The following is a 12,096-nucleotide window of genomic DNA, read 5'->3' on the forward strand; positions in this document are numbered from 1 at the left end:
TGCTGCGACACTCCTTGAAGTGACAATAAAACAGCTTGAGGAGATGAGTGAACTGTATGCTGAAGCAACTTTGAATGACCAGCAAATGGTGTTGAATGACCAGCAAATGGTGTACAAGTTACTTTTAGAAAAGATGACTAGTTTGATGTCAGACAGAGCTTCTGTCATGAAAAAATACAACCAAGATTTTCAGGATTTTGTTACAACCCAGCTTGGTCGTGACACTGTGCTTCATTTTTTACATTGTAATGCACACTTCTTGTTGGGACTCAGCAGAGCTTGTGAGACTGGAATGAAAACTGTAGAAGGGGGCGAGAAGAGACGTTTATGCCAAATATCACATGTTTGCCAGATCAGCTGAGTGTTCGACTTCACGTGTCATCCGGACTTCGTCTGCTTTGTTTGGGGCACGGGGGGACCAGAAAAGCGGATGCAGAGAAGAGTGGCTGGCTTTTTGTGATGGTGCCGACATCAAATCCCGCATGACAAGCTACAGGTCCAACCGGTTTAACTCATATTTTCTTTCTTTATTTGGTGTTTAACGTCGTTTTCAACCACGAAGGTTATATCGTGGCGGGGAAAGGGGGGAGATGGGATAGAGCAACTTGTCAATTGTTTCTTGTTCACAAAAGCACTAATCAAAAAATTGCTCCAGGGGCTTGCAACGTAGTACAATATATTACCTTACTGGGAGAATGCAAGTTTCCAGTACAAAGGACTTAACATTTCTTACATACTGCTTGACTAAAAATCTTTACAAAAATTGACTATATTCTATACAAGAAACACTTAACAAGGGTAAAAGGAGAAACAGAATCCGTTAGTCGCCTCTTACGACATGCTGGGGAGCATCAGGTAAATTCTTCCCCCTAACCCGCGGGGGGTTTTAACTCATACTTTGAAGGGGCTGCGTCAGTCATCTACCATCGCCAGGCCTTGCTGCAGTTCTTCCCCAGCCTCCCGCACTTGAATCTCCTGATCCACAGTGTGCAGGACGACCTCGCAGACAATACACTGATGGCGCTTACTGCTGCCATTGCTGTCCTCTATCTGAGTGTGACTGGTCCCTATTGGCAGATCCTGGAGAGTGGCGTCAAATACACACAGTTTCACTTCTTCGTCAAGGATCTGACAAAAACTTTTGACAGGCAAGTGTTTTACCTCGTCATAGTCTTACTCTTTCTTACTACTAATATGGTTTTTGGTAGGAAAGTAAGTTATATATTAAATACATTTTGTAAATGACTGGATATGATATGAATTGTTTTGTTTTGCAGGTGGGAGGATGATGCAAGTGAGCTGCTGGACCGAAACTTTGATGGCGTCTTCCAGGGGGACTTTGAGCTAGAGGGCGACAAGACTGCAATGTGGGACAGCGTCTTCGACTTCGTTGAGGATCCCACCATCGCGACGCTTGTCCTGCCTGCGTTGCAGAAGCTGATGCCAGGGCTCCTGGGAGTTTCCCTGAACCAGCTCATTGACTTCCTCCAGGGAGGAAAGTTCGGCGTCCCACCTGCAGCCTACCCAGAAGGTCTGGACCACTGCCCTCTGACTAATTTGCTGGGGGAGAACGTCTTCGGAGACTTTGACTTCGACATCCAGAAGCATCGAAACTCCACACTGCAGAACAGATCTGCGCGACAAATGGTGGCGCATAACAAAACTCCGGAGTGGCTCAACAAAAAGGAAGATGTTGAAAAGACTCACCTACTGCATTTTGCGAGAAAGAAAGCCCCTGGGTTGATGCAACAACGCCGTCGCCAGGAAAAACTGGTGTTTCTTAAATTGAGAGAGCGGATGGCACAGCAGGAGGCCACCCGGCAAATGAAGGCAGCTAAGCTTGCACAGCAGAAAGCAGAGCTCATACAGAGGATTGCTGAACAAGGGGGGGCCTGCACAGTTAGGGCCGATGTCAGTTTGCTACTGCGAGGGTTGAGGCGGAGGGGGCAGAAAGGCACAGTGTTGGTTGAGGCGGTGAAAGACCAGGTCCGGTACCAGAAATGTGTGTTGGGGCAGAAGGGGCAGCTGAAACTTTCGGGCACTGTGATTCACATTTGGCTTAGTTCCTTCACAGTGTGAAGGAACTAAGCCAAATCCTGGGAGAACATCTTGGTGACAAGCTTCAAGAACATGTGATCCTGAGAGTGAGAGATGACGAGAACGAGCCGCCTGCTAAGCAAGCTCGTCTTGAGGACGATGTTCTCATGGAACATGAGCCCTTCACAATCACATTCACTCGTCAGGGAGAGTGGCTGGCTGTTTTTTACGACCATGACTATTACAGTGATGGAAGAATGTGGAGAGTGCTTGAAGTGGATGACATCATCCAGGGCTACTCCGAAATCAAGAGTCACTTTGGCTGAAAATAAAGTAAACTCGCCTGCTCTCACATCACACACTCCCCACCCCCACACGAAGAAAAATTAAATTTCCATTTACTGAATTTATGTTTCCTCTGAGTGTGTGTATCTTGTTCTTCTGCTCATTTATCAACCAATTTTGTGTGTGTGGGTCATTTAGAGCCAAAGTTATGATTTTTTAAGGATTTTATTTAAGTTCGCCAATCGATTTTATCTATTTTGGTCATTTTTGTCAACTTTGACCTCTTATTCTCAGAGATCAGAAAATCCTTTTGCTCCAGAAAAAATTAAATCATTTATTTGTACTTTCAGATTAATTAACCTACAGGGTCTTGGTTTGCTAATAAGAGAGTTGATATATGTCTACAAAGATGGCCTTTTGTTCACTTTTGAAAGTTACGAGAAATGAACGCCAATAATAAATCTTAAAAAATTCATAACTTTAGTTCTAATCAACTCACACACATACAATTCATATATGTTTAGATTAAAATAATCAAGGGCTATTTAAACAACACAAATTCATTTCAGTTCCTTTAAGTTTAAAAAATCACTTTTGGGTACCTACTTTCAGTGTACAGTGGAACCCCCCCCCCCCCCCCCCCCCCCCCTATTTACAACCTCCAATGATCTGAGAAAATCAGGTTTTAAAAAAGAAGGGAGTCTTAAAATGGGGGGACAGCCAGCTGTCTTCATTCACCCTCGGTTTTCTTGCTTCGTTCAAACACACTGGCCTACCAGTGTCACTGTCAGTGTGTGCAGATCGATGGTAGAGCATCTTGAGGTCTTTGTGGAAAGAGACGTAACGGCAGCCATGGCACAGATACATCCAGAACAACCATTGTAGGAGCAGATGCAACTGCAAGACGCCAACCTGCACAGGGGGAGACAAACATCAAATTCAAGAAAGAACTAGTAGAAGTTTTTAAAACGCAATGAAATAGAAAATCCATAAAGAAAAGCAAACGAGGAAGTGAAGAACAAAAAAAAACAAAATAATCAAACAAACAAGCACACCAAACAGAGCGAGAGAGAGAAAAATCCTGCTACATCATATTGCTAGTCATTATCTTCATCAAACAATGAATTAAAAGCGGTCTGACTAAAGACAACGTGACCACACGCGACCTCCAACTAAAGCATGTACCAGAGATATTTTTGTTCTTCCAGTATCTTTACAGTATTTTCTCACGTTGTACCAAGTTTTAAGTCATAAAAGTCAAAAATAAGGGAGTTATGAATATGATACATTTTCGAACAGCTATCAAGCAAAGTGAAGCATTGGAATTCTGCGTCCAACCATGTTCGCATTGTGTTTAGACCCGTGACCTCTAACTAAAATGTGTACATGTAATATTTTTATAATCTAGTATCTTCACAACATATTCTGAAATTTGTACCAACTTTTTGATTATAGGAATAAGAAATAAGGGAGTTATGTTGCATTATTGAAGAGCTATCAAGCGAAAAAGAAAACCTAATTTTTGCCTTCGAAAATGCATCATAATAAACTCCCTTATTTTTGATTTCTATAACTTAAAAGTTGGTTCAAAGTGAGACAATGTTGTGAAGATACTAAATAAACAAGTCGCGTAAGGCGAAAATACAACATTTAGTCAAGCTGTCGAACTCACAGAATGAAACTGAACGCAATGCAATTTTTCAGCAAGACCGTATACTCGTAGCATCGCCAGTCCACCGCTCATGGCAAAGGCACTGAAATTGACAAGAAGAGCGGGGTAGTAGTTGCGCTGAGAAGGATAGCACGCTTTTCTGTACCTCTCTTCGTTTTAACTTTCTGAGCGTGTTTTTAATCCAAACATATCATATCTATATGTTTTTGGAATCAGGAACCGACAAGGAATAAGATGAAAGTGTTTTTAAATCGAAAATTTTTAATTAAATTTTCATTTGATTAATATACTTACCCGAGTCACATATTAGCATTGACGCAGTCGAGATGCTAGGTAGACTGAAAAACGCTATCCCGTCTATAGTATAAGGGAAGCAACCCAAGCAAAAAAGTAGCAAGCTTGCTACCCTGGGTTGCCTCCCGTAGCGTGCATCACGCCACAGATCTCGTACCCGATACGAGACACCCTCATTCGACTTCTAGAATACAAAGAAACTAAAAGCGGGGAAGGTGGGAGGGAATTACCTATGTGACTCGGGTAAGTATATTAATCAAATGAAAATTTAATTAAAAATTTTCGATTAAATTACATATTCTTACTCCGAGTCACATATTAGCAGATAACTCCAACAAGGTGGTGGGTAAGATCAAAAAGTTCAAACTCACTCTAAAGTTCTGGAGAGACAAAAGCCAGCTGCCGCCAAGGAAGGAATAGGCCGAGACCCATCCTGACAGAGGGCAGCAATGTCTGCAGAACCTGATAAGACAAAATCCTAGCGCCAGAAGCTGTGCGCAGGACATCATCCAAACCCCATAGGCCAAAAAGGCCAAGGAGGAGGCCCAGGCCCTGGAAATGAGCTCGGGCCGAGCCGAGGGAAAGATAGCATAAGCTATGACAAGGCGGAGGGCAAGAAAATCCCTTGCCAAGAAACTGGCCCACTGCCAAAAGTCAGGAAAGGATCCCGTGAGAAAGCAACCACTGACTCACTCTAAACCCTTGCCAGGAACTGGCCCACTGCCAAAGGACAGAAACGGACCGAGAACCACCCTGATTGACAGCCGAGATGTCTCTCAGGCAAGAAATGCGAAAGACGACCTCAGAGAGCCAGTAAGCTGTGCCCAGCACTTCTTCCAATCTTCTGAACCGTAAAACAGTCCGGAAAAGGACCCCAGTCTTGGATAAACCCGACCAAGTAGAGGGAAGGACAAGCTGCCCCCCCCCCCCCCCCTTAAATGGAAGGAAATGCTAATGGCCTGGAAAAGATCCGTGCGTAAGGTTGCCGGCTAAGCCCTGAAAAGGACCGACCCTCACGGAGACCATAAGGCAACCATGCCAAAGTAAGAAAACTTTGGGATGGAGTGAGGCCCAAAAGGCCGTTGAGAGAACAGTCAGCTCCGGAAGAGTGGCCAAACTCCAAACCGGAAAGAGAGAGACGCCTGAGTATCAAGTACCAGGGTCCAACTCAATGAGCAAAACTCAAGGGAGACGGTCACCGGTCGTCCCCTGCCCATCCCTGCGAAAGCAGAGAGAGGGGTAAAAAAGGGGACGAAGCGACCTAAGGTAGTGCATAAGCACCGCAAATGCGGACCCGCAGTGGCCAAATCTTAATGTGACCGGAGACCGGAAACAAAATGACAAAAGCCAGCGTGATCGCAGAGCAGACTGCTTGTAGGTAATTGAAAATGAATCAAAAAACCCGAAACAGAAAGGACAAAGCTGGTAAGAAAGACGGAAAACCGTGAAGCGAACCAGCCGTCAGCCTCCCGAGACCAGAGTTCTCAGTAATAGTCATAGTTGCAAGTGAAAAAGGGGTGACCAGGCCGGAAGCCCAACCCAGCAGAAATCGTCCCAACTCACATCATGCAAGCATGATGGAGAAGAGGAAGAGACGAAATCCGCAGTCACAAGAACCAATTGCCAAAGTCGCAACACGACAGGCAGGAGACTATAACACAGGCTAAGGCCGAGAGCCTTGCTGCCCGTAGGCCGGCCATTGCACCAAAGTACTCAAAGTACACAGGCACAGTAAGAAACCAAAAGTTTCAGCCGCCGAAAAAGATGCTGGCCTAGAGGCCAGCACCGAGAAAACTGGAACATTAGCTAGACCTCTGCCCAAAAAGGGGAGCTGTAGCCAAAAAACCTGAGAAAAAGTGACAAGCCAAGAATGACTTCTCAAACATGCAATGCCCAGACAATGCACCCTCAGGAAAATCTGAATGTTACCTCCGAGGCCAACTCAAGTGAACCTTAAGTTTGGACGAAACACCAGAACGCGTCTGATCGCTAGAGAAAGACAAAGTCAGACTCGGCGAAAGACAAACCTGGACCGAGTCCAGAAGCTCGTGGCAAGAGAAAACGGGGAAGCCCAAAGGCAGAAACCCCCTTTTAAACGGAAATCGACCTCTCAGCACCCATACGCTGGGAAAGAGAAAGAATGTCGAAGCCCGAAGCCACAAGCACAAGGAAAGCAACAACCACCACCTCCAACGGATGAAATGGCTGTTGCTCCCGCCGAGGCTAAAACCCCGAAGCCCTAAGGCCGGCTGTTGTTTCAAAAACCCAGCGTACCTATGCCGGCTGTGAAAGAAACAATCCCACCTGAGCTGAGGACGTAGGCCGCTTAGGCTGAGTCCGCTTAGGTATAGCCTGCTTAGGAGCGGCCTGCTTTTGCTGCTTTCAAATTGAAGCTCAAAAGAAGGGAACCGCTGTTCTCTGTTGGTCTCAATCCCCTGCTTCTGGCATGAGAGGCCAGGCTGCCGGAGAGAGACCGTCCACCAAGGATGACAAACTGAGAATGTTCCTTGTCGACTCCTCAGAAAACCGGGAGTGGGCAAGAAACAAGTCCCTTCCGCACGAGACCGCATGGAAATAGTGCAGAGAGGACAGCCTCATCTGTGCCTCGTTCACCCTTGTAAGTGTGGAGAGGAGTGAGACACTTCCTCCGCGTCCTGCCCTTTACTAAGGGGAAAGGGCGCCAAGGAATCTGCCAGAGCGCGAGAAAGCGCCCGCAGGAGAGTCTCGGAAATGGAACTGAGTTCCAAAAGTTGTCAGCCCCCTTCCTCAGAGAATAGGAGATTCTGCCCATAGAGCGGCAGAACCGAATCCTTCCTCAACGGCTTCGTAAGAAGCGAAAGAAGATCCGGCGTGACCGGAAACGGTGCACGCGGACGGGGAAAGGCCAACAGGCGGCTACGAGACGACCCTGGCCAAGGCAACTTCCTCTGGTCCGCTAAGGGCACGAAGGAGGAAGCCTGCGCAGGAGCGGCAAGGCATTCCGATGCCGGCTCCGAAGCTGAACCCTGAGGAACCAGCAACGAAACCGACGCCGGAGGCCACCCCCTGTCGAAGAGGGGGGCTCGGCGAAAAGGCAAAAAGGCGAAAAGCTACAAAGGGCGATTCTTCAAACCAGAAGTAGCTGCTTCCTCTTTGCCAACCGAAGTCCTTCCTGTTGGCAATCGATTGTGCTCATTCCCTAACTGAGGGGAGGATGAGAGGAATCAAAAACCAAGGAAAGTGGGAGAGAGGAGCTAGCGGCCACCACCGGAGTGTGTGGATGCTGCTGTCCCAACAGAGGCAAGAAGCCTGTATGCCCATAGGGCAAGCCTTGTTCGAAATTCACCGGCGACCAAACGGAAGCAGCGGGAACTGAACCGGAAAATCCGGGAGGAGCCGGAAGTGCGGCAGCAACAGCAGCGCTATGCCAAAGCTGGTGCTGAGCCACCTACGAGCTGAAGCTCGGAACCCAAAGGTAGGCCGTAGGCCAGAACCGGAAGTGACAGTAACCTGTGCACTACCCGCTTGACCTACCCTCCTGCCAAGGCCGGAAGCGAAGCTGCCGGAAATGGCTGCCGTGCAAAGGGCAAAGCTCAAACCGGAAAGGGCCATGGGCTGCCCACACACCGATGAACTAACATTTCCAGCCGGAGCCGGAAGAGAAGCTGTCGCGAACGACTGCTTACGTATAGCGCAGCTCAAGCAGGATGGGATCATTATTTGTCCACCTTCCAACGAGGCACTACTTCCGTGAACCGGAAGTGCCGCTGTCGCGTACGACTGCCGACGTAAGGCAAGGCTCGAACCGGACGTGACAGTAGCCTGTGCACTAACCAGTGAACCTACACTTCCGGTCGGAACCGGAAGAACAGCTGTCGCGGGCGACCGCTGTCATAGGACAAGGCTCGAACCAGACGTGACAGTAGTCTGTGCACTAGCAAGTGAACCTCTACTTCCGGCCGGAGCTGGAAGCGGCTGCCGCGAACGACTGCTGACGTAAATTCGGAAGCTGGCCAGAGCCGCCGAAGGCAGCTGCTCCTCGCACACGGACCCGAAGTCCGAAACGCCACCTGAAGGGGACGGCTCATAGCCAAAAGAACCCGACAAATGACGCTGCGAGGGAAGGCCGTAAGCCGAACGCCCATCCTGTTGGCCATCGATGAAACTCGCACCCCTGACTAAGAGGAAGATGAGAGTCACCAACAACCGAAGGCAGCTGAAGAGAGGAGCTAGCGGCCACCACCGAAGTGGGTGGCTGCTGCTGTCCCAACAGAGGCAAAAAGCCTGTATGCCCAGGAGAACCACCGTATTCGAAATTCACCGGCGACACAACGGAAGCAGCGGGAACCGAACCGGAAAAGCCGGGAGGAGCAGGGAGTGCAGACGCAACAGCAGAACTATGCCATAGCTGGTGCTGAGGAGTCTGCAAGCCACAACCCGGAAGCCCTAGGCCGGAACCGGAAGTGACAGATGACTGTGCACGACCCGTTTGACCTACATTTCCTGCCCAGGCAGGAAGAGCAGCTGCCGGAAACGGCTGCTGTAGCAGGGCAAGGCTCGAACCGGAAGGGACCATGGGCTGTCCGCAAACCAGTGAACCAACACTTCCGGCCGGAGCCGGAAGCGAAGCTGCCGCGAACGGCTGCTTACGTAAAGCGCAGCTCGAACCGGATGGGACCATGGTCTGTCCGCAACCAGTGAACCACCACTTCCGGCCGGAGCCGGAAGGAAGCTGCCGCGAACGACTGCTTACGTAAAGAGCAGCTCGAACCGGAGGGGACCATGGTCTGTCCGCAACCAGTGAACCACCACTTCCGGCCGGAGCCGGAAGGAAGCTGCCGCGAACGACTGCTTACGTAAAGCGCAGCTCGAACCGGAGGGGACCATGGTCTGTCCGCAACCAGTGAACCACTACTTCCGGGAACCGGAAGTGCAGCTGCCGCGGACGGCTGCTGCGAGCACATACCTTGTGTCGACCGTATCCCCCAAAGGGACCTGCTCAGGTGCACTCCCGCAAGCGGAAGCCACCGAGCGCCGGCCGAGAAGAGAAACGCCTCCCTGTGCACGGACTCCAGAGCCATCACAGAAGCCAGCAGGCTGGACAGGTGATCAGGAACAAAGGAAGCCAACGACCGAGGGTCGCACACCCCCGGGAGGGAGGCAGAGCTGGAAACAGGGTCCGTCCGCGATATTTCTGTACGAACGAGCGTCCGAATTTCTGGAATCAAAGAAGACAAAAGGCTAGCAACAAGAGCGCCAGCCTCCGGCGCAGGTACAGGGGTAGAAACGGCCGTGGTAGCGGCCACACCCGCCGCCCGCGAGCCAGACGAAGTTTCCTCCGGAGCCTAAATAGGCACAGGAAAAACGAAGTTAGTCTTCGGGTCAGAAACGTGAACCGTGGGGTTCCTAGCAGAAGAGGTGGAAGCCGAGGACTTAGGTTTAACAGGGCCTTTGCCCCTAACCTCGGCCTTAGCCGCTCGCTTTTCTCACTATCAGACATGCTGTCACACGAGAAAAACAAACTACTGAAAATACACAAGTCTCTAGGACGTAAAACTTCAGCAGAATAAACTAGCACTAACGTACCAGCTACAAGCAGCTACCAATGCTACTGGTAAACGCTCAAAGTCCGTAGCACGGACCCAAACTAACCAGCAAAAAACACCACGTGTAAGCGAAAAATGGCGACCAAAATGGCGGCCACAGCAACAAACTACTGAGCAAAATTCGTAAGTCCGCGGACGGAAAAATTCTCAGCAGAATGAACAATGCAAACAACAACAAAAAGGAACAATCTCACCGCTAGAAACAGCTATGAGCAGACGGGGAGCCGAGGCCGGTAGGTGTCAAGCAGACAGCAAAACCGGCCTAGGAGCGAAATCAAGCACGACCTGTCTCTCTGGCTGAAAGATGTCGAATGAGGGTGTCTCGTATCGGGTACGAGATCTGTGGCGTGATGCACGCTACGGGAGGCAACCCAGGGTAGCAAGCTTGCTACTTTTTTGCTTGGGTTGCTTCCCTTATACTATAGACGGGATAGCGTTTTTCAGTCTACCTAGCATCTCGACTGCGTCAATGCTAATATGTGACTCGGAGTAAGAATATGTAATTTAATTGATTTCAAAAATTTAATTTTGATCATAATTTTTATATTTTTAATTTTCAGAGCTTGTTTTTAATCCAAATATAACATATTTATATGTTTTTGGAATGAGAAAATGATGAAGAATAAGATGAACGTAAACTTGGATCGTTTTATAATTTTTTTTGAAATTTTTTTTTACAATTTTCATTTTTAATGACCAAAGTCATTAATTAATTTTTAAGCCAAGCTGAAATGCAATACCGAAGTCCGGCCTTCGTCGAAGATTGCTTGGCCAAAATTTCAATCAATTTGATTGAAAAATGAGGGTGTGACAGTGCCGCCTCAACTTTTACAAAAAGCTGGATATGACGTCATCAAAGGTATTTATCGGAAAAAAAAGAAAAAACCGTCCGGGGATATCATTCCCAGGAACTCTCATCTAAAATTTCATAAAGATCAGTCCAGTAGTTTGGTCTGAATCGCTCTACACACACATACGCACAGACACACACCACGACCCTCGTCTCAATTCCCCCTCTATGTTAAAACATTTAGTCAAAACTTGACTATATGTAAAAATAAAAGATTACATGTACACACTTTGGTTTGAGGTCCCGCCTGTGGGTTATAACCCTTAGGCTGGTTGTCGTGACATATGTCGCGCTACTTTGCGTATACTGGCACCTGGTTGTCACGACATATGTCGTGCTACTGGCTCAGTCTGTTTGGTCGGTTCCGATTACCTCCCATGGATGCGAAAACCTTTCAAGTTTATGACCGTTTTTCTTTATTTTTCTCTCTGTTAATTCACCAGTGGCTATGTAACATGTGTTACGGAATTGCACCAGTGTAAGGGTTAACAATGCGAACAAGCATGTTAATATGATTGACCTACAACAAATTTGATAATGATTGATTGTTGTTGCTTTTCGGGTCCAGCGGACCATATTGAGGTCTAATGAATAAAGTCTCACAACGTGCGTGGTCGTCCTTGGCGGTCAAGAAAGCCGCCGCGATCATTGCGCAGACGACACTTCTAGACCGCCAATATTTTTTGTGCGCATCACGTGCTCCACATAAATCGGCCGGAAACGAAGCAATTGGGAAACCTGGATTGGCCAAATACCCCAAATTTGATAAGGCAAAAAAAAAAAAAAAAGTCTGTTTACGGTATCCCGATCGACCCTATTTTTTCGCGCGACCCTAGACTTTTATTTGGCATTTGGGAAACAAAAAAATAAAAAATCCCGACCTACCGACCCTATTTTTGTTGCCTATGTTACCGTAACCAGACTAATTTTTTTTTGTTGGCCTAATGAGATGGGACGCTAAAAAAAAGGCGCGAGGCTCATGGAAATCACTCCAGTCCCTACCACTATTACTACTAAGGTCTGACGCAGAATTCCGATGCTTTCAGTTTCACTTTCACTGGATCGCTCTTCGAAAACGCTTCAAATTTTATCATAAATTTCACTTTTTATTTCTATGACTTAAAACTTGGTACAAAGTCAGATAATATTGTGAAGATACTACATAAAAATATTACATGAACATGTTTTAGTTGGTCGCGCACGGTCGCGTAGTCTTTAGTCAGACCCATTAACTTAAGATTAAATTAAAAGAAGAAGATTTTGAGCTCTTATTCTTAATGAATCAGGCTCCGTAAAAACAAAACCAGACAACAGTAAGGAAAAGCATTGCGTAACGAGTCGGGGTCTCTAGTACTAGTACTCCGACTACAAGC

The 12,096-nt window shown here is 47.7% G+C and overlaps 1 protein-coding gene across 1 annotated transcript; it reads left to right on the top strand.

Annotated features, from left to right (window-relative positions):
• Positions 1-1,155: 1,155 nt before the first annotated feature.
• On the top strand, positions 1,156-2,270 carry LOC138947012 (uncharacterized). Its single transcript, XM_070318444.1, has one exon. It carries the CDS (start codon positions 1,366-1,368, stop codon positions 2,077-2,079), a length of 714 nt encoding a protein of 237 aa, XP_070174545.1. The 5' UTR covers positions 1,156-1,365; the 3' UTR covers positions 2,080-2,270.
• The last annotated feature ends 9,826 nt before the right edge of the window (positions 2,271-12,096 follow it).

This window comes from Littorina saxatilis, linkage group LG14 (assembly GCF_037325665.1).
Source record: "Littorina saxatilis isolate snail1 linkage group LG14, US_GU_Lsax_2.0, whole genome shotgun sequence".
Lineage (NCBI taxonomy): Eukaryota > Metazoa > Mollusca > Gastropoda > Littorinimorpha > Littorinidae > Littorina > Littorina saxatilis.

What these genes read in the sequence shown, in the direction of transcription:
- LOC138947012 (XM_070318444.1), top strand. Translation starts at nt 1,366, where the DNA reads ATGTGGGACAGCGTCTTCGACTTCGTTGAGGATCCCACCATCGCGACG.